At 49.4% G+C, this 22499-nt stretch overlaps 1 protein-coding gene across 1 annotated transcript; it reads left to right on the forward strand.

The window, feature by feature from the left end:
• The first annotated feature begins 6959 nt into the window (after nucleotides 1-6959).
• LOC150000030 (cytochrome P450 4F3-like) lies at nucleotides 6960-21091 on the forward strand. Its single transcript, XM_090289849.1, has 13 exons — nucleotides 6960-7036; nucleotides 7427-7625; nucleotides 11486-11630; nucleotides 13252-13305; nucleotides 13398-13525; nucleotides 14871-14992; nucleotides 15701-15971; nucleotides 16313-16379; nucleotides 16569-16698; nucleotides 19830-19963; nucleotides 20044-20108; nucleotides 20266-20348; nucleotides 20502-21091. Exons 2-13 carry the CDS (start codon nucleotides 7428-7430, stop codon nucleotides 20677-20679), a joined length of 1575 nt encoding a protein of 524 aa, XP_090145975.1. The 5' UTR covers nucleotides 6960-7036; nucleotide 7427; the 3' UTR covers nucleotides 20680-21091.
• Nucleotides 21092-22499: the final 1408 nt, after the last annotated feature.

Genomic DNA, 22499 nt, shown 5'->3' on the forward strand with positions numbered 1-22499 from the left:
GGGTTAGGGTTCTCCTTTGAGCAGCCTGCACGTGCAGGCCACGCTCACTGAGGTCCAGGTCCCACCCCCTGAGTGCTGGTTCCTGTCCTATTGTTTGAGGACCAGGCTAGGCCACACCCCTCGGGCCTAGACCCCGCCCCAGCATTCCGCGGATTTAGGTCTTCATGCCAGGCGCACCGAGCCTTCTAAGGCATCCTGGGTTCAAGCCCGGCCCCAAGTGGATTCTGGAAGGCTTCTAAATGGAGGACTTGGGAGCTGGAGCCCGAGGTCAGAGCCTTGAACTTGGACATCACCTTCCTGAGGCTCCCAACTTAGATGGGTGAACCTCTCAGGCATCAGGCTACATCCCATGGCTGTTTGCTTTTGTTGTTTTTAAAATTCAGACCCTGCCTCCCTCCCAGCCCCTTTCTTCCCCCCTAACTCAAAGGCCCTTTGCTAAGTGTTCTGATTTTTGTAGAATAAAAGCAAGTGACACAGACATCCACCACTGTCCAAGCCTGACCAGACCCTGACACTCAGAGCCCAGCAAGGAAATGAGGGGCCTTGAACAGTTGGGGGAAGCTGTGAGCTAGGAGGCTGGAAAGCCATTTGTCTTCGGACATAAACTCAGACTTTTTGGGATAGTTTGTGTATTCATTTATTTTATCAACAGACTGCATATTAATTGTCTCCTGGCACTGGGTTTGATTCCTGCCCTCAAGAGGATAGGGGAAACAAATGTTGAGCAAATAATTCTACATGTAAATATTTACTTAAACCTGTGACAAGTGCTTCAAGAGAGAGGTCATTGGTACTGCCTGCGCTTAGCAGTTGGTGGGAGTGGCTCAGAGAGAACTTCTCTGATACAAAAGTGGGAGTAGAATTTGGTGACAAGGGAGAGAAGAGCATTCCTGGCAGAAGGAACAGCATCTGCAAATGTCTTGAGATGAGGAGGAGCTCGAAGAGCTCACAAGGGGCCAAGGTGGCTGAATCTGGAGAACGGGGCAGAATGGAGGAAGGGTGGGCAGGGCCCAAGCATATAGAACTGTGGGCCATGTCACAGTTCAGGTCTTATGGTGAGGGCAATAGGGAGCTATAGGTGGTGTGTGAGTAGGGACAGGGCATGTAATGATCAAATCTGGGCTGACAGGGAGGTGGCTTGGAAGGGAGCATGGGAGGCTGGAAACCTAGGAAAGGAGGCTGAGGTTCAGGTGGGGCAGGAAGCGTGGGGGCTGAGGGGAGAGAAGAGGTTAGGGAGATTCCCATGTCTTTGGCTGAAGGAACTAGATGGCAGAGCACATGGTGACATAGAAGGTGGGGCAATGACAGTGTCTACAGTAATCATATTAATGCATCAAACTGAACATCAGCCATGAATCAGGCAGTGTTTGAGCTCTTGCACGATTGACATTCTAGAAAGGGGAGTAGATAACAAATGATTAATGAACAAATAAGTAAATTTACACAGGGCCTTAGAAATCACTGGTTTTGTTGTAAGAGAAATAGGGAGCCATGAAGCGTCCTCAGCAGAGGAGGGACAAGATTTATCATATATTCTTTGACTGCTGTGTCGAATAGAGACTGTGGAAGGCAAGGATAGGACTAGGAAGATGGGGTGGGGTGACTACGTTAGTCCAGGTGAGAGATGACAGTGGCTCCAACCAAACTAGGGGCTATAAAGGTGAAGAGGGGTGATTGGATGCTGATGAGGAATGATTGTTTTATGAAGATAGTCGTGGCAGGTTTGCCAATGGATGGAATGTGGGATTCATGAAAAGGGTATGATCCCAGGTTTGAGCACCTGGAAAGATGGAAGTGCTGTCAACCGAGATGGAGAATGCTTAATGAAGTAAGTTGTTTTGGCGGTTGAGATTAGCATGTCAGTTTGGGCCAGGAGGAGTTGGACCGTCAATCTGGCATTTGGATAGATTGGTCTCAAATTTGGAAGAGTTCTGGGCTAGGATATGCGTTTGGGAAGTCTCATCATTTGGATGGTATTCAAAGCCCGAAGACCAGGTGAGATACCAGGGTGTGTGTGTGTGTGTGTGTGTGTGTGTGTGTGTTTTCATGAAGGAGGGATTTAAGAATCAAGTCCTGGGGTCTGTAAAGTTAATATACAATAAAGAGATTTAAAATTGAGTGCTTCCCATGTGTCCTTCCCATTTAATATTCTCATTTAATTCTCACAGGTACTGCTATTATCTCATTTAACTGGTGGAAATTGAATCCCCCAGTGTGAAATGACTTACCCAACACCCAACGATATCACTGTGATTTCAGAGGGGTCCCTGAGTCCTTTTCTACCCCATCTCTTGGGCTTCCTGGTCCTGCTTTGGGTCCCTAGACCCTCTTTGCTTAGAAGGAGCATCAGCAGATATGGCGTGGGCTGGGGAACTTGAAGATGAGTCAAAGCTGGGCTGTCATCCTGGGCGCCCTAGGGTGGCGTGTGCTGGGATCGTCGGTAGGAATGCCCTGTTTGAGTCTACTGCTAAGACTGAGTGGAAGACATGCGGTCCCAGGCCCTGCAGGAACCACCTGCTCTTGCTGACGCTGCCTCTCAAACAGTCCCGTCCCAACTGAGGTTCTCCAAGTGCTCATCTTTCCCCAAACATTGCACCAGTCTCCCTCAACCCCACCCCCTGCCCCTGACCAACACCTCGGTGCAAACCCGTCATCCACCCGCAAAAATATCTTGATGGAAGGCAACATATATGAATTCAAACCCAGGCTCTGCTCTTCCTTGTGATGGCCTCGGCAAGTGGCTGCCTCTCTCTGCACCTCGGTTCTCCTGTGTATTTTACAGGATCATCATGTTTGTAATGCACGTTGACTTTCTGCTTAGGGTCTTGGTAAATGAATGAGGCAGGAGATGAAGCTTGGGGTCCCTGGGGCCCAGGGCTCGGCTCCATCTGCGCGTGATTCTTAGACGGCTGTGGGGCCCCGTTTCCCTCCAGAGCGTGTCGGAGGTTCCCTCTGCTGGACGGTTGTGGGGCGACAGGCTCTAAGGAGTCCGGTCTCCATTTAGCGTGTGTTGCGTGAGAGAGAGCGAGAGCGAGCGCGACCGAGCGAGAGAATGGGTGTTTTGGGGAGAGAGGAGGGAGAACCCCACTCATTGAACTACTGTAACCGTCCACATCAGGCTGTGCTCCTGCTTAAGGCAGGAGCCCCTGTTCAGAACCCCCCCATCCCCCCCACCCCCTGCTTTGCAGTAAGCAGGACATGCAGGAGCAATAATGTGCTTACAAGCAGCCCTGACTAAATGACAGTTGGGTGCATGTTCTCTGCTGTCTCCCAGAGGTCCCCAGAGGGAGTGAGCCCCAGGTGCCACAGTGAGAACTTCCTTTCTAAAGCCCTTTTTCCCTGCTGCCTTCCCTTCCCCGTCTCACTTCCCCACTGCCCTACTGGGATCACCTCCCAAAGGAACAACTTGCAGTTGGATTTTTGCTTCAGAATAAAGTATTTGCTCTTAAATCCTTGTATCACAGTCTACTTTCACGGAACCCAAACTGACATACACACGTAGGACTGTTATGCCCTATCACCAATCCCCATGGGCCTGTTATTATGCCTTTTTTATTGAGGAGGAATGTGAGGATCAGAGAGGACAAGCTGGAGAGTGGCAAAGCTGTGCTTTGACTCTGGGCCATCTGACTCCAAGTCACTGCTTGCTCCTCTCCTGGAAGCCTCTTCCTTGCAAAGGGCCGAGGGAATGGGGTCCTTCATATTTAGTAACGTCCATGATGTGTGTACCAGAGGACCTAAGAGTCATTTATGGCTGGTTTCTGTGTCTTCATTCTGTCATGCAATAAGAGAAATAATGGCAAACACATGCTTGGTGCTGACTGTGTGTCAAGGGGAAGTTGTTACAAGCACTTTATTCATTTATCTCCTCTCTCCAAGTATTGCATGGGCTTGATGTTAAAAATTTGCAAATGTAAAATTTTTAAAGGGAAATTCTATTTCTGCTCTCCACCCCCAGCTCAGCAGTTTGGTTTGATTTTTTTTTTTCAGTTTTTGAAAATTGCATATATGAACACTTTCATATATACATACAATTATGACACATAACCACTTTTTAAAGAGAATTTTTAAAGATTTTACTTATTTTTAGAGCAAGGGGAAGGTAGGAGAAAGAGAGGGAGAGAAATATTGATCAGTTGCTTCTCATACACAACCTGTCCGGGGACTGAACCCAGAACCCAGGCATGTGCCTTGACTGGGAATGGAATTGGTGACCCTTTGCTTTGTGGGATGATGCCCAACAAACTGAGCCACACTAGTCAGGGCAAGAGAATTTTTTATAAGAATTTATTTGAGCCAAACTGGCGACATATGCCAGTGAGCAAGATCTCAAATACTCCCACACACAAACATTTTTTTGAGGATTCCAAACTTATAGAAAAATATAATCTGTTCCAGTTATAAATTACTGTACAATGAACTGTCAGCAAGTTTAGTAGCTTCAATTGACAAACTTTAGTTTGTTCATCAATTTGCAGTTTGGCAGGGCTCAGTGGGGTCGGCTTTCTTTCTCTACTCTACATGGCATCAGCTGGGAAGATTGTCTGAAGCTGGAGGATCCACTCCCAAAAGAACTCACTCTTGTGGCTGGCAATTTGGTTCTGGCGGTTGGCCGAGGTCCTCAGTTCCTGCCAACGCAGGGCCTCTGTGGGGTTGCTTGGGCTTCTTCGCATGGCAGCTGTGAACAAGAGGGTGTATTTCAAGGGGCTTGGAAGGAAGCTGCAAGTCTTCTCACGATCCAGACTCCAAGTCCTGGAAGACACTGAGGACAGCTCAGGTTTAAGAAGAGAGGAATTAGATTCACCTCTGAATCAGTCAGTGTTCTCCAGAGAAACAAAACTAATAGCATCTATCTATCAATCATCTCTTTATCTGTCCATTCATCCATTACGTATTCATCACCTACCTATTATCTATATTATCTGTCTAACTATCATTTATCTATATCTATCATTTATCAGTCATCTATATATACAAATATTTATCTTAAGATTTATATGTGAAATAAATTTTATATATACATTTATATTTTAAGATTTATATATTCTTACCTTAAGGTATATATTTTTCTCAAGATTGTGTGTGTGTGTATATATATATAAATATATATATATATATATATATATATAATATACTACTTGGGAAGGAGATGGACAAATGACTTCTTTTTATGACACACCAAACTTCCCAAGTCTCCCCTCTGTGGACTTGGTGGTGCTCAGGCTAGTTTTTGTGAACAGCCATCACCCAGTAAACAGAGAGAGAGAGGTTGAGAGAGAGATGCAGTAGGTGTATCAATGAGTTATCCTTGCATAACAAAGAGCCCCCGAAACAGTGGCTTAAAACAATGACCATTTTATTTTCTCTCATGGTTCTGCACATCAACTGATCGTTTGGAGGCTCAACTGGGCTGGACTGTCCAAATGGCTCTTTCACATGGCTGGCAGTTGATAACTGGCTGTTAGCAGGGAGATCAGCAGGGGCTGAGGCTCAGAGTTTTACACATGTGAAGACTTCCCACGTGGCCTGGGCTTCCTTACAGCATGGGCTGTGTCCTGTGAACAAGTGTAAGTGTAAGCTGCCAGCTGTCTTCGAGGCCATCATTGGCACCACATACTATTGATGAAGCATCCCAAGCCAGTCCCAATTCAAGGAGAAGGAAAATAAACTCCTCTTATTGGGGAAAATAGCAAAAATTCTGCAATTATCACCTTGATGGGTCTGGGCCAGAGCCCGAGATTCTGCATTTCTGAGATGCTGCATGTGTTATTCAGGCTGCTGGTCTGAGGGACACATTTAGAGTGGACAGTTCTTCAGCTCATGGCTTCTAAGTGCCTTTCTTCCCTAAATGGTTAATGAACCCCTACTATGTGCCAGGATTCACTTTCTCCTGTGCTGTCATGTTGAATGACTGCTGTGTGGCTGGCACAAGCTCCTGCACCTCTTTGGACCTCGGTTTCTTCTTTCCTCCTGCTGCTTTCCCAGGCCTCCTTGGCCACCCCTGTTGCCTCTCATTCATCCTGCCCCTGCCCTGGTGGACCCAGTGCAGCAGAGGAGGAGGAGGATCTAAGGCAGTGTGCCCCGACCTGCTAAGGGCTCCAGGAATGGCCACCTGCAACTGGATCACATGGGACTAGAAAGAATGAGGTGGTGAGGGACGAGTTTCCATGTGTCCCTAATATTCTATCAGTTGTAGGAGGAAAGTCTGCCCCAATTTTTCCACTTAGCTTCATTCTTCAAATTCATGCTCATTTTAGAGCCTGAGAAGACCTCATAGGGGCTGAGACTTCCTGGACAACAGGGGACACCGCTGGGGGTCTCATCCCAGATGGGAAGACTAAGCTCAGAAGGGGTGCACACAGCCGGCAGTCAGAGTGAGGGCCAGGCAGAACTCACTCAGGGTCTCCCTGCTCTGCCCTCCCTGCCCCCGCACGCACCCTTTTCTCATGTCCCACAGGCCCACCCCACTCGCCTCCAGGTGCCCTCTTCCCACTGGGCCCTTCCACCCCTCAATCTGATGGACAAGTCCCTGACTAGGTTGGTTTCTTTATTCCTGTTCGCAGCGGGCAGGTATTAGCTCAGGCCTTGAACTGCCCGGAGGCAGGACCGTGTGCCTTGGATGTTTCGGAGAGATCTTTGGGACAAAACTCTATGATCAAATTCAAGCTTTTGACTGCTGAACCCTAGCCTTGGAAGGGGAGGGGTACTAAACCCGGTGCCCAGAGGCACCTTTGCCTACCCCCCAACCTGCTCCTCCACTGCACGTGGGAGTCGCTGAGTCCTGAGGATCCAGCACCCACACCCTGTGACACTGAGCTGGCTCTTCTCTGGACCCAGCTGGCTCTGGCTTCAAGTTTTGGGTGACTGCCATCTGGGAGGAAGCAGCCTGGAGTGCAGGGATTGGCTGACTCAGCCAAGCCCAGCCTCCCTGAGAGCTCAGAGGTCAACCAGGGACAAAGACTTCCTAGGAGGAAGGCAAGGAGATTGTGTAGGAAGAGGTGCTCCAGGCAGAAGGTGCCAGGGCTGCCAGCATAAGGTCCTTGGGCCAGGGTGGGGAGGGGAGTTGATGAGGCAGTGGTGGCTCCAGGGAGCAAGCTGGCCCTGGGGAAGGTGCTTTCCTTGTAACAGGAGCCCCTGGCCATCTTCCACTGGCTCATTCATTTCCGAGGTTCTTCAGTAGTCTATTTCTTTCTCCCTTTTCCTTCCCTCTCTGTGTCTCTGTCTGTCTCTCTTCCTCTCCTCCCTCTGTACTTCCCTGGGTCTCCCTTCCTTCCTGAGCCCCATGCGCCCATCTCTGAGCCCTCCCTGCCCTGTCCCCAGCACCTGCCTGACCCTCCGTGTGTCCATGGCCCTCACACCCTTGACTCTCCCCGTGTGTGAGCCCCTGCCCTTGGCCTGAGGAGCTCCCCCTCTGTCTGCCCTGCAGGATGCTGCAGCTGAGCCTGTCCTGGCTGGGACTGGGGCCACTGGTGGCCTCTCCGTGGCTACTCCTGCTGCTGCTGGGGGCTTCCTGGCTCCTGGCCCGCGTCCTGGCCTGGACCTACACCTTCTATGACAACTCTCGCCGCCTCCGATGCTTTCCGCAGCCCCCAAGGCGGAACTGGTTTTGGGGTCACCTGGGCCTGGTGAGTGTGGGCAGCAAAATGAATTTTAGGTGTCAGGGTGGATGGCCTCCCTGGGGGGTTTGGAATGGGCCCAGGGTTTGGGCCAGAGTCTAGGGCACCCCATGCCTCCAGACCTTTCTTGTTTTTACCTTTCCTCACCCCAAGCCTGTGCTGACCACTATTCCTGCCTGTCTTTCCTCATCAGTGCATCTCTGAGGGGCTCTCAGGGTGGGCTGCACAGAGCCAGGCCCCCTGGTGTCCCCGTAGTCCCCACCGCTGGCCTGGAGGCCTCCTTGAGGTCCGCTCTCTGCCTGGCCCATCTCTGTTAGCCTCAGGCCAGTATCTGTCCCTGTCTGGGCCTCTGCTTCCCTAGAATAATTAGCTGTGACCTCTGCCATCCCTTCTCCTGTGGGGGCACAGCTGGGCCGGCTGAGGTGTGGGCAGTCTCTACTCCTCCCCTTCCTCAGCCACTTCTTTTCTCTTGCCTTCCACCCCCTGGATTTATCAGTGGACCCCATTGTCCAGCTTAGATTGAAGTTGACCACTTCGCCTTTCAGAAGGAATCACTCTGGCCTCTGCCCTCATGGCCAAATTTCCTGGGGCGGGGCGGGGGGGAGCTCCTGCCTGCCCCCCCCCCCCCGCATTCCTGGCCTTATCCCCAGAAGCCCTTTGTCCATTCTGCATCCTCTCCCTATTGCCACAATCACACTTTGGACTTTGTGGTCACCTGTGAAGGCACTACCTCCAAAGCCATTGATCTGAGTGGTGCATCCTCTGACCAGAAGCCCCTCTTCCTTCCAGCTTCTTTCTTCGTCTTCTCCCATCTTTGACCCTGCCAGAGTGTCTGGTCCCTTCCCCGTCCCAACCCAACAGCTTCCTTCTGACCCCGCTTCCTTGGATACATTTAGCTTGGATTCCATTCTTTGCACGTGGGGTGAAGTCTCTTGCCACTCGGGCTTTCCTTCAAGGCCCTTTGGAAAACCTTTGCCTGTCTGAACTCGATCACCACATCTTCTGATCTGTTCTCCATGATGATGCTAGAGAAGGTGACAGCTACCACTTCCCGCCCACCTCCAGTGCACCCCAGACTGCACAGAACCCCCGTCTGCCTGCTCTGCTCTCTCCTCGTGGACATAGACTTGTCTTCCCTCGTTGCCTCCATTTCCCCGCTTGATCCTCGCCTGCACTCATGTCCCACCCCCGTCCTGCCCCTGTGAGAAGAATGTGAATTCCAGGGCCCGGAATCCCATCTCGCCCACCTCCAAGCAACTCTGACCTTGCTGACCGCTCTTCTGTCTCGGAAACTCCTTGTTTCCTTGGTTCCAGTACAAGTCCCTGCCCTAGTCTCTCTCTACTGCCCTGTGACTGACTTCTCAGTCTCCAGTCCTGGCTCCTCCGTTACCCCACCTTTCCATGTGGGGATCCCCCAGAGTCCTGACCCCATCTCTCTCTCTCCCAAGGCCACCTCCTTACCCAGTGCTCCAACTCCCGAGTAGGCCATCAGTTCCCTGCATAAATGAATGACAAGTGCACATTTCCCTTGGGCCTGAGGCTGTGTGTCCAGCCCCTGTCTCCCCTCCTTTCACGAGGAATCTCATAAATACCTCATTCACCAAGAAGAAATATGAAACCATGGCTCCAGTCCCAGTCTTGCTTCTGCCCTCGGTCTAGCTCATTCTTCCAGTTGCTCACATCCCATACTTTAGGGGTCTTCTGGCCCCTCACTTGCACATCTGGTCCTTCATCACATCTGGCTGTGCAGCCTCCACAATCTCCTCAATCTATTCCCTCTCTGCATCCTCCTGCCATCCCTGGCCCCATCCACCATCATCTTTCACTGGAAGCTTCTCCCAGCTCCCTCTCTGGTCTCCTCATTTCGGCTCTTGTTTCCTATTATCCCCTCTCTCTTTAGCTTCGGAGAGATTTTTCTGAAATTTAGTTGAGATCATGCCTCTTCTTGGTTAAAAACTGTTTGATGACTACCCATCACTCTGAAGATAAAGACTAAATGTTGCCTGCTCTCATCAACCCCATCTACACCCTGGAGACTTCAAGCTCCTACCTTAGCTCCTCAATGAGCCAAGCCCTCCCTACCCCAGGGCCTTTGCTCATACTGCTCTTTTAACTGGAGCACTTTTCTTCCTGTCAATTCCTAGTGGGTTCCTCCTTATCCTCCCATTTTCAGCTCAAATATAACTTCTTTCTAGAAATTGTTCTTGACTCCTAGACCTTGATCTCTGACTTGGCCTTGCTCAAACTTAAACAGTTGATTGTCCAACTGTTTGTTTATTATTCATCTCTCCCATTAGATGGTGACACTGGGGTGTAGACACAATATCTATAGTGTCCATGCCAAGAGCTAATATACAATAGGCACTTAATAAATGTTTGATGTTGTCATGGTGGCGACCATTTTCTAGGTCTGGGAGAACTTGTAATCCCCTCACTTGGTCTTCCAAGTCCAAAGTGATGAGCGACCAGCTCCTTCCTTCTCCCCAGCCCCGGCCCCTGGCCAGTTTATCACAGAACAGTAGGTTCCAGGCTCATCCTGAAGGCTGGTTGAGATTCTGGGTCTTGGAATGATCTCAGCTAGCCCTGGAGGCAGAGGGAGTGTTAGAAAGTGACTGAAGTTCTCTAACTCTCCCTCAAAGGGCTTGGATGTAGACCATGGCCTTGGGCATCTTTCCCTCCTCCAGTCCCTCTTGCTGTGTGACCTCAGTTGAGTCACTGTTCCTCTCTGGACCGACCTCATCAAGTGCCTCAGGGTCCTTGGAGAGCAGGGAGCAGGTCACAAAGTGAAAACAACTTATGTTCACCTGCCTAGAGCACCAGGAGTATTTGTCAGGCTCTGACGGGGCATCCTGAGGGACTGGAGAGGACACCTCACTGGGAGGTGATTCATCCTCCTTCCCCTTTTTGGGGACATGGCTTCAGTTTCTTTGTAAATGGAACAATTAATGAGCATGTCCATAGCTTCAGGAGAGATAGACAGGATGTATTATGAGAGATGATGGATGGATAAATGATATATAGATACATAATAGAAAAAAGATGATGATAGAAGATATATAGATGACTAGATGGTGGATGGATAAATGACAGGTGGATGAATAGATAAACAGACAGATTATGGATAGATAGGTGATGGATGGAGAGATGATAGATGACAGATGAATAGACTAATTGATGGATTTATAGATATAGAGAGATGATATATATGGATGGTTGATAGATTGGTAATGATAGATAAGTAGATGATAGATAGATACATACATACATACAAGCAAGAGACAGATGAATGTGCCCTGGGTATGTACTTATTCCCTTTATTCTCTCTGTTTACTTGTCTCTCTGGGTGTTCTCCTCTGTCTCTCCCTCACTATTTCTCTGTTTCTCTCTTTCCCTGCCCTCATTTCTCTGTCCATCTCTCCATCTCCCCAATCTGTGTCTCTTCATCTTTGTACCCTCCGTGGCTCTGCCCACTATTGCTTCCCTGCGTGATCTGCTCTCCTCTCCGCCTTTCTCTGCTGCTCACCCTTTTCCCTCCAGCTGCACTGAACGTCCTGCTGCTCACATTCAGGTGCTGGATCTCTCACCTCCAGGCCTGTGAGTAATCTCTCCATCTATCTGTCCATTATCTACCTGTCTCCTAAAGAAACAGAGAGATAAAAAGAGTGCGTGGACAGAGAGGCACACGGACAGACACAAGAAAAGAAAAACAGAGACCAACAGAGAGGAGCTGACATAGTGAGGTGGAGACAGGTGGAGACCCATAATCCAGACAGAAAGAGTTAAGGAGGCAGTGGGGTGCGGTGGGCAGGAGGCACAGCGGGCAGCTGCAGGCCCCTGCCAGGGCTTGCCTCATCCCCACACATTCCCAGGTGAAGACCAATGAGGAGGGCTTGCAGCTGATACAGGAACTGGGCCACCACTTCCGCGACGTCCACCTCTGGTGGATGGGGCCCTTCTACCCCATCCTGCGGCTCGTCCACCCTAAGTTCGTTGCCCCTCTGCTCCAGGCCCCAGGTATCTCTCCCAGGTATCCCCACCCAAGACTCTCCCTTGCTTCTGCTCCCAGCGCTTCCCCCAACTAGACATACCAGGTTGAGCAGGGGTATGGGCAACCTGACAGAGACCACAGCTGGGACTTTAACCTGCTGGGTGACTCTGAGAAAGTCCCTGGCTCTCCCCAGTTGCCACAGTCTCTTTCAGTTGTAAGTGGCAGAGCCTCAGCACTGTTGGTCTAAGTACCGAAAGGGGATCTATTGACTGAAAAGTTCAGGCAGGACTGTCCACAGGCGAGCCTGGATCCAGGTCTTCAAAGAATGCCATTGGAAATGGGTCTTCATCGCAGAGCTCTGTGTTCCTCTGTGCCAGCTTCACTCTCACGCTGGTGGAAGTGAGTCTCAGAGCTCAATTGCCCTGGAAAAGGGAGCTCATTCCCCACAGACCCAGGAAAAATGGCAGGATTCCTTAAATTGGCCTGGCCAAGGTTATAGGGACCAGTTCCTCACCTAGTCATTATGACTTGATGGCTGAGCTCTGGAGTAGAGGATGGTTGGCATGGCCTAACTTGGACTGAGAGTAGAGGAGGGGTGGGGTGCTGTTCCAGGAGAAGGGGATGGGTGCTGCACAGGCCGATCCCAGGTGTCCACCCACCAGCACCCTTGCTAGGTGGACATTTCCTGGGTGAGAAAATAGGCTCAGGCATAGTGACTTCTCAAGGCCACAGAGCATGCAGAGGCTTCTCTCTTAGCTCTGTCTGATCTCAACTGCCCTCCTAGCTGCCCCTGTTGCGAGGTACCCTACCCTAAAAGATCAGGTGGGATGGGAAGATGGATGGCCAAACCCTTGTGGGGGAAGATGCACCAAACCCCAGGTTGGTTAACGTGTCTGGCTGGCCTTGAGGGGCTGGTCTAGAAGGAACAGTGGCAGCTCTTCATAGTGAGTGAAGCTCAGTATCTGGGAGGGGCAGCATCCCCGGGTCTCCTTAAGGACAGAGGAGCCCCTGAGCTAAGCACTTAATGCTGAGTGAGAATACTGTGGAGGAGAATATTGAGAAAGTCTGGGTCAAACTTGAGTCATGTCTGGGACATTAATGGGATTATATTTAAGTCCTTTTTGTGGGACACACTGAGGTCATGTCAGATTGTCTTTGGGTCCGTGTCAGAGCATGCTTTGTTATGTCAGGGCATGGCATGCATGTTGGAGCCATGTCATGGCATGCTAACACCTCTTGGGGCATGTTTAATGTCCCAGGAGATGACAGAGAGTGCTGGGGCAGATGGGGTGTCTGAGGTCCCTGTAAAGGCATTTTGTAGAGCACTGGGCTGTGTTTAGATGTGTAGAACATGTTGGATCATGTAGGAGCCATGTCAAGGCACACTGGGCATGTCATGCCATGTTGGAGTGCATATAAGCCTATAGGGGTATGTCTTTGGGCTCTGCCTTTGCTCTGCTCTGTGTTGTGGCCTGGTCTGTTCTTCCCTTGCCTCCCCCTTCCTCACTGTTTCCTTTGCCCTTGTCCCATTCTGCCATGCTGGGCTTGGAGGGGAAATGCAGACCCCTGGTGGGGCTCCTCCTTCCCCCTCCAAAAGTCCCTCTCCTCACCCTCTGCATCGTCTCTGATGGTCCTCATTCATGGCAGCCACCATTGCGCCCAAGGATATGTTTTTCTACAACTTCATGAAGCCTTGGCTGGGTGAGTAACTGGGGGTGAAGGGGATTAGGACACCTTTGGGGGTCCAAGGGAAGGCGCTGCCCTTGCCTACTCCCTGTGGCTGCCTCTACTAGGGGATGGGCTTCTGCTGAGTGCTGGTGACAAGTGGAGCAGCCATCGTCGAATGCTGACACCCGCCTTCCACTTTGAAATCTTGAAGCCTTACATGAAGATTTTCAACAAGAGTGCAGACATTATGCACGTAAGTATCTTGAACTCAGGGTCCCAGCTGGAGCCTTGGGAAAGGGGGAGTGGCCTCAGACACATATGGTCTAGAGCCCTGGCTCTGTTGGATGGCTTTGGGGCTATTGTGTTTCCTTTCTAAGCCTCGGCTTCCTCATCTATAAAACCGAGATAATAATCCTTTTAAAGGGTAGTCAAGATGATGGAATGGAATCATGTTCCTGGTACTAGTGCTCAGAAGTCTTGTTTCTAGTCTGCTCTCTGAAGCCCTCTGAATTCAAGATGATAATGATAAATATTGAATAGTAGCCTTTTCTGCATAACATACCACCTTAAAGCTCATGGACTTGAAAAAATTAGTATTTGTTATTGCTCATGAGATGATGCGTTAGAAGAGTAGTTCTCGTCTTGGCTGGGATCACACAATGTCTGGCGTCATGTTGGGGTTTGGTAGACAGCTCTGCTGATCCAGGTTCAGCTCTGTCACATGTTTGAGCCTTGACCAGCTGTTGGCTTGTCTAGGATGGCCTTGGTCATACAACTGGACACCTGCATTTGCCTTTCGTTTTCTAGTAGGCTAGCCTGGGCTCTCTTGCATGGTGCAGACTACATTCCAAGAGAGCGAGCAGAAACAGAGTACCTCTTGAAGCCCAGTTTCAGAATTAGCACACCATCATTTTCATCTTCTATTGGCTGAAGCACGTCCCACATCCAGCTCAGATTCAAGAGATGGATAAAGAGGCTCTAAGTCCTAATGGAAGAACTGCAGTGTCTCATTGCAAAGGATGAGGATATATGGAAGGGCAAAAAAAGAGGAAACTTCTTTGCAGTTATCTACCACGATGATAGTGATGAAGATGATGATGATAGCTAAGAGTTACTTAGCACTTACTGTATACTAAAAAATGATGTGCCAATTCTATGGCATATGTTGTGTAATTTAATTTTAACAACCTACAAGGTAGAGGTGATTATTATTGCCACTTTACAGATGAAGGAACAGAAGGTCATGTTAGGGAGTTTGCCTCAGTTCACATAACTAGTAAGTGAGCTATGAGTGGTGGATCAGGAATTTTAACCTGGTTTGTCTGACACCTAAACTGGCTATCTTAATTTTACTGAAAGCTTGACAAGTGGAGGCCAGAGGAGGGCTGTGTCCTTGAACCCAGGTCTCCTGACTCCCAGCCATGGAGTCTTCATGTCCTAAGAGTAACAGATTCCCCTCCCACTCAAGCCTGGTCCTCCCTGGTGATGGGTCCGGGGGCACAGGACCAAGAGGCAGGATCTGGGGGAGTCCATCATCCAAGTGGTTGGGCTGGGGAAAGGGCTCAGGGAAGCCCCAGCTCTGTCCCCTCTCTGACCAGGCCAAGTGGCAGCGTCTGGCCTCAGAGGGCAGCACCCGTCTGGACATGTTTGAACACATCAGCCTCATGACGCTGGACAGTCTGCAGAAATGTGTCTTCAGTTTTGACAGCAATTGCCAAGAGTGAGTCTCTGCCCAGAGCCTGGAAACATGAGCCATAGGTCTAAGGGAGTAGGTGGAGGGAGGACTGACCAGGGCAATCATAAGGGCTTTCCTGGAAGAGATGGGTCAGAGCTGGACATTGAAGGATGAGGACGAGGCAAGAGAAGAGTGATCCTTTCAGGTAGGCAGAAATGTTTGATAAGGGCCAGGAGGCTAGGATAAGCAGAGTATGTGTACCCATGAGGAGGCATCTTGGAAATGAGGTTGGAGGACTTGGCAGAGCTGGATCTTACTGACATTTAAAAGTCAGGCAAAGGGGTATAAAATTTATCCTGAGGTTTTCAGGGAGCCATGGCAGATGAGGGCTGTGGCCAAAGTTGAGCTTAGAGTCTAGAGTCTACAGTCTAGAGATGATTGGCTGTTGTGTAGACGCAGGATGCAAGGAGACTGTGAAGAGGAGGGTTGAGCTTGGTGGAGAAAATCGGGCATATTTGAGAGAAAACAAGGAAGAATGGGCAGGACCAGGTATTGCATAGGGGAGAGAGGAGATGAGCATGATCCCTAAGCTTTGTCCTAGGCCCTAGGACATGAGGCAGCTCAGAGAGATGGAAGCATATTTGGAGAGCATCCTCCTCTGGATTGAAAGTGGTCTGGATTGGGCTCTGGCTGGGAGGGCCTCCCAGGATTTCATGTGTGTTAAGGAGCTGCTTTTTCTGGCCTTTCCTGCAGGAATCCCAGTGAATATATTGCTGCCATCTTGGAGCTCAGTGCTCTTGTGACAAAACGGGCCCAGCAGATATTTTTACACATGGACTTCCTGTACTACCTCACCCCGGATGGGAGGCGCTTCCGCAGGGCTTGTGACCTGGTGCACAGCTTCACAGACGCCATCATCCAGGAGCGGCGTCGCACCCTCATCAGTAAGGGTTTCCATGAATTCCTCAAAGCCAAGGCTAAGACCAAGACTTTGGACTTCATTGATGTGCTCCTGCTGACCAAGGTGGGCTTCTCCGAGATCTGAAATCAAAAGGTAGAATGGACATTGATCTCAAATGTTGGATTGAAGAACTAGGACTTGAAGAAGAGGGCACCGAGGAGCCATGGAGGGTGCTTGAGAAAGGGAGGAATGGGTCTGAGATAAGCCACAGACATGCCTGTGTAGAAGGTTGTCTGGAAGGAGTAAACAGGCAGCAGGAGACCAGGGAGGAAGTGTGTGGGGTGAGCTCTGGAACTGAGGCGGGAAGAAGCCTGCTTGGATGATGAAGCTTTAGGGACTGTCTCAGGTTAGACACAGACACTCTCAGAACCGATATGATCTGAGGCATCTTGTCCTTTCTCCAGGATGAAGATGGGAAGAAATTATCAGATGAGGACATCCGAGCAGAGGCTGATACCTTCATGTTTGAGGGTAAGAGTTCCCAGTGTGGGACCACAGAGGGGGAGGGTCTCTCCATCCCAGGGACTTGGCAGGTGTCCCTGGACCACCCTATTCTGCTCTGTCCTCCCCACCTTCCTTGAGAGCCTTAACAGAAGGGTACTGCCCACCCTCTGGTGCTGAAGCAGCCCAGAGACCCGAGCCTGTCTGACTGCCTCTCAGGCCACGACACCACAGCCAGCGGCCTCTCCTGGGCCCTGTACAACCTCGCAAGGCACCCAGAGTACCAGGAGCGCTGCCGTCAGGAGGTGCAACAGCTCTTGGGGGACCGGGAGCCTAAAGAGATTGAGTGGTGAGTGCAGGTTCTCATGGCTCTTCCTGAGCCCCCCTCATTGGCTCTGCTCTGGAAGTGGGGAAGAGTTGTTGTTGACTCTATCGTTCTGTCATCCCACTTAGTGGGAATAGAAGCAGAGCCCAGAAGCAGGGTCTGGCATCCAGCCTGGATAGCAGGGGAAAGTCTGCCAGCTTTGGGGACAGAAAGATTTGAGTGTCCCCATTTTATTGCCCTACTAACTATGTGACTTTAATAAAATAAATTTCCTTTTCTAAATGCCACTTTTACCCTCTGTAAACTCTGTGTGTGTGTGTGTGTGTGTGTGTGTGTGTGTGTGTATGAATCTCATGCCCACAGGGCTGCCTGGAAAATTGTGATGTGTATAGAACAGAGACTACCTGGCCTGTGTTCAGTAACTTCTCCTCCCCTTCCTTGCATTTCTGCCTGATGTTGCAATTTTTCCCCAAAGACCCCCACTCCTCTTAATTTTTACTCTTTTCTCTAACTCCCACCTAAATAGTCTATTATAGGGATTCCCAAGAATCGTGGGGGGGGGGTCAAATACCACCCATCTTTTTGTTCAGCAAACACGGCCATGCTGCCTGCCCTTTCCCAACTCAGCATCCAGTCACATCTGAGTCCTAGCTGGGCAAAGCTGGGGGTGAGAGGCAAGGAGGTGAGACTGGGTAGTGAAACAGCAAATATGATTCGCCGCATTGAGTGAACAGTGCTCCTGACCAAGGGGTAGCTTGTGCAATGGCCAGGATAGAAGCATGCAGGAGAGAGCCTGGCATGTTCGGGAGGAAGTAAAGGTGTCTAGATCCTTGTGACATTTACAATGTGAAGAACCAGAGGGACTCCCAATGAGGCTGAACTGGTAATGGAGTCCCCCCCACCCAAATGCTTTGGTAATGGAAGTCCCCCCCACCCTGAATGCTTTGGAAACCATGTTAGGAGTTTCTAAGGGTGTCACTTCAATTCCTTTGGGAAGTTGATGTTGGATAAAATGTAAAAGTGGGCAGGGATGCTGCCAGTAGGGTCTCACATTGAGCAGAAATAATCAGGCAGAGGTGGCCATGTGCTCAGTCATTGGCCGGGGGCTGCCCAGGTAAGTGTGGCCCTGGCATAAATGCTGCAGCAGCGTCCACAGGCCCTATAGCTGGAGGCTCTCAGCCAATTTTTCTCCTTGCAGCTGTGGAGCAGACTCTTCCTTGAAGAGAGAGCCACAAGTACCATAGGGCAATGGGGAGCCATGGGAGATGTTTGAGCAGGGGAGAGACAGGTCAGATATGGGAGTTATAAATATCTCCCTGCAACTACATGGGCAAAGTAGAGGGGGTGAGCTGGGGTGCGGGGGCCAGATGCTGGGCTAAGTTCTGAAGAATGGGAAGGAGGTGTTGAACTGGACAAACACTTTACAGGTAGTTAGTGTCCTCCACCTGAAGGCTTTGCTCAGCACAGCCATCCTGTGTGGTGGAGAAATGTTTTTCTCCCAACTTCAAAAAATTATGCATTTGGTAAAAATTCAAGTAGTACAATGCAAAATGGTTTACAATGACTATAAGCCTTCATTGTTTTTTTTCTCTCCCAGTTTTACTGAACTATAATGGACATATAATACTGTGTAGGTTTAAGGTGCACGTTGTGATGATTTGATATACGCGTATATTGTGCAATGAGTACAATGAAGTTAGTTAACACGCTCATCGCCTTGCACAGGGAGTAGATGGGGGTCTAGTTCTTCTCGTTTCCAGACCATCAGTTGTCTGAGCACCTTCTACCAGACTATCTCTCCATCGCCCAGGGGTTGTTGGGCTTCCTTTACCAGAAGCTCAAATTTCACTTATTTGCATGGGGTCTCCAAACTCTCTATTCTGTTCCATGTGTCTGTTTTCCTGTTCTTGCAACAATACCAAACTGTTTTGTTTTTTTTTTTTAATTACTGCTCTTTTGTGATGGATCTTAATATTTGGTAGATTGAGTTCTCTTTCTTTGATCTTTTATTTTTAAATTGACCTAGCTCTTAATGAACTTTTAATTCTTTCAGATTGGATAACATAACCAAGTTTCAAACACACACACACACACACACACACACACACACAGATTTTTATTAGATTGTGTAAATATATTGACTAATTTAGACAGAATTGGCACTTTTACATTAGGTCATCCCAACTTAGAGTATGGAGTGGATCTTATTTATTCAAGTAACCTTCTAAGTTCATTATAAAGATATATATCTTTATATATATATAGATATATATTTATAAAGATATATATCTCTACCATGGAGGTTGCTACCCTGGCTGGTTTGGCTCAGTGGATTGAGCGTCGGCCTGCGAGCTAAGTGTCACTGGTTCGATCTTCCAGTCAGGGCACATCAGAGAAGGAAAACTCTGATTCCAAAAAACCTCCGCTGCCTTGCGGCATACCTCTTCAGGGGAAAGGCTAAGGGAGTAAACCCCGACAGAAAATCCGGAGCCGGAGTCCCTAAGGCGGTTTGACGTTGTAGTCAACACCGGCAACTCCTGCGGCGCACCTGAAGCCAAGCTGTATTGACTCCGTCTTTCCCTTGGACCCTTCAGCTGCGAAGAGAGGGGGGGTCTGCTGCATGGGCAACAGCAGACCCTCCATATCACCCTGCCCAGGCTCTGTAGCTTCAGCTTCACTGGAGAGGACACTCCAGCGTCATCGCAAGATGTCGATTCAACACGGGAGGAGACAGATACCGTGTCACTCCCGAGTTGGACTGCACAGCCATTCTCAGCGGTGCAGATAGACTCTTAAGAAGCTACACCATCGTCTCTCGAGACGAACGGCTGCCGCCGACGATATATATATATATATATGTAATTATAAAGTTTAAAAAGCTTTTTATGCAATGGTATTAATGCTTTTAAGATTGCCCTGTTACTGTTGTGTTTTGCTCAAAAATGGTTCTAAAAATACCAGCCTACATTTTCTTCTAGCAACTTCTGCAATCTTGACCTTCTAAGGCTTGAGTTTTTGGTTCATCGAGAATTTATTTTGTTATAGGAGTGAAGGTCAGAACAAGGCAGAAAGAGGATCTCCTGGGGCAAGAGGACTGAGTGTCTGTGTGTGTCTCTGCTTTTGCTCCCTGGATAACTGTTGGGGGTGTTCCTTAGGGATGACCTGGCCCAGTTGCCCTTCCTGACCATGTGCATCAAGGAGAGTCTGCGCTTGCACCCCCCAGTCACCGTCATCTCCCGCTGCTGTACCCAGGACATTATGCTCCCCAATGGCCGGGTCATCCCCAAAGGTGCCCATGATGGCAGGGGGAGGAGCATGGTAGTCCCATCAGCTGGAACCTCATCCTGACTGCCCCTTCCTCCCCCATAGGAAACATCTGTGTCATCAGCATCTTTGGGGTTCATCACAACCCATCAGTCTGGCCGGACCCTGAGGTGCCGCCCCTCTCCCCTTTCCATTCTGGGACCCGATGATGCGGCGGGACCCAGGAAATTGGGTTCTCCCCCTCCATTGTATCCACATGTCTTTCCTGGGGGTGTCTGTGTGTTTTGAGAAACCCCATTCAGCAGGCCTGTCTCTCTTCGCCCCCAGGTATACAACCCCTTCCGCTTCGACCCAGAAACACCCCAGAAGAGGTCACCTCTGGCATTTATTCCCTTCTCAGTGGGGCCCAGGTGAGGCCCGCAGGTGTCTGAGTTGGGGATGGAGTGTGGGTGGTGGGGCTCAGGGGTATTGCCAGCCCCCATGGGGTTCCCAGGCACGGTTAGCCCGAAGGCTGAGACTGGGGCCCCCGCGAAGTCTGAGCCCCAACTCTCTCCCAACCCCAGGAACTGCATCGGGCAGGCCTTCGCCATGGCCGAGATGAAGGTGGTGCTGGCGCTCACGCTGCTGCGCTTCCGCGTCCTGCTAGACAAGGTGGAGCCGCGCAGGAAGCCCGAGCTGATCCTGCGAACAGAGGGCGGCCTTTGGCTGCAAGTACAGCCACTGAACGCGGGCAGTCCGTGACCCTCCACGGCCTGGCCTGGGTCCACGCTGACCCTACATGCCTCTCCGTGCAGGGTCCCAGGAAAAAACTGTGCTGTCACTTCTGCCCCAGCTTCCCTTTGGGGTCCCAGGGCGTGGGCGTGAGTGGGTGGAGGGGACCCGGGTGTCTCTGAGCCCTTGACCCTGACTGCCTATCCAGCCCACCACAGGGCCCCACACTAATCACGGGTTCTTCTAGGACCCAAGTAAGGACTTTATAGTGCGGGTGATGGGGAACCTTGGCAAGTGTTTGAGCGGGAGAGGAAGCAGATTTAAGGACTGGCTTAAAGGGAACATTTGAGGCTGTGAGTCACACAGGAGAACCCACAGTGACACTACAGTCTGGCCACCCTGACATCATTTCTGATCTCCTAATATACCCAGTCTTTTCTCACCTCAGAATCCTTCACAATGTTTCCATGGTTACTATGTTACAATGTCTCCTTAAAGATAACAAGCCTCATGATCCACCTTGAGTCATGAGGATAAGACTACTTTAAGGTGGAACGGCTGGGGGTCAGATGAGCCGAATCTACCACACCCTGGTGTCCTGCTCCCAAGATCACAACCCCAGTCTGCTACTTACTAGTTGTTTGGCTTGCGGGACGTCGTTTCTCTCTCTCAGCCTTAGTTCCTTTACTGTTCAATAGTAGCCACCACATCATCCTGTTGTGGAGACGGAATAAGTAAGCACAGATGACAGTACAGAGCCATTATCTGGTAGGCTTCAGCCCTTAGTGAGGATTAATTTCCTCCCTTTTCCCTTCTTTTTTGCATGACATTCCAAATTTTGAATTTTTAAAAAATCATAAAAGTTAATGTTAAGTTTTGGGAAATGTGGTAACCTGATGTTAAAGAAAACTATCAAAAATAAAAGCTTAAGAAAAAAAGAACAAATGCTAAAAAATAAAAACTATCTTTAGAAGATTTAGTAAATTTAAAATATCCATGTTTACATCTGAGAAATTACAAGGGTCTTTGCTGCGATGCTGACCTGAAACTAGAAACCGGGAAAAAGACACTCTTCTTTTTTTCCCCTAGAAATGCATGACCTGGACTTTTGTTTTGCCTAGATGTTCCCGGAAATGGAGGTCCCGTGAGTCTGCAATAGTAGAGACAAAAACGGAAGGGGAGCGGGGTTGCGCTTCCTTCAGCACCTGGGACAGCGGCCGCCCCAGGATTTGCTCCTCTCTGGCATGGGGCAGGGGGACACTGGACTGTTCTGGGGTACAAGTGTCAGAGCATTTCAGGGACCTACAGATTGCAAGCTGGCAGGCTTACTGGCTACAGAAAAAAAATTTAAAAAGCACTGCAACATGGAATGAGCAAATATTTGATATAGCCAAAGCTGAAAAATCACATTTTTCTTTGCCTTTAGAGTTCTTATTCCCATAATGATACATCTTCATAGAAGAAAATACAAATAGAAAAAGTAAGAAATAAAAATTACATCGATAGCAATAATCCAAACATGTCAAAATAATCACTGTTAACATTCTCTGACATATACTTATTACATATACACATATGTAATCCTTTCACAAGAAAAAAACTTTAACTTACATCTAAATGCATTACATTTACATGTAACCTTCTGTTTTAAAATTCTACTTCACTGGCTAACAAAAACACAAAAGATGCTCAACATCATTTGTCATAAGGAAATGCAAATCAAAACCACAATGTGATACCATTTTACACCCACTAGGAGGGCAAGAGTCTAAAAAAAGGAAAATAGTAAGTGTTGGTGAGGATGTGGAGTAATTAAAACCCTCATATATTGCCAGCAGAAATGTATGCAG

The sequence above is a fragment of the Furipterus horrens genome, unplaced genomic scaffold (assembly GCF_987537825.1).
Source record: "Furipterus horrens unplaced genomic scaffold, mFurHor1.1.pri manual_scaffold_10, whole genome shotgun sequence".
NCBI lineage: Eukaryota > Metazoa > Chordata > Mammalia > Chiroptera > Furipteridae > Furipterus > Furipterus horrens.

What these genes read in the sequence shown, in the direction of transcription:
- LOC150000030 (XM_090289849.1), top strand. Translation starts at nt 7,428, where the DNA reads ATGCTGCAGCTGAGCCTGTCCTGGCTGGGACTGGGGCCACTGGTGGCC. An exon ending in CAGTCTGGCCGGACCCTGAG is followed by an intron (nt 20,109 to 20,265) that starts GTGCCGCCCCTC and finishes CTTCGCCCCCAG; the next exon opens with GTATACAACCCCTTCCGCTT. An exon ending in CCCTTCTCAGTGGGGCCCAG is followed by an intron (nt 20,349 to 20,501) that starts GTGAGGCCCGCA and finishes TCCCAACCCCAG; the next exon opens with GAACTGCATCGGGCAGGCCT.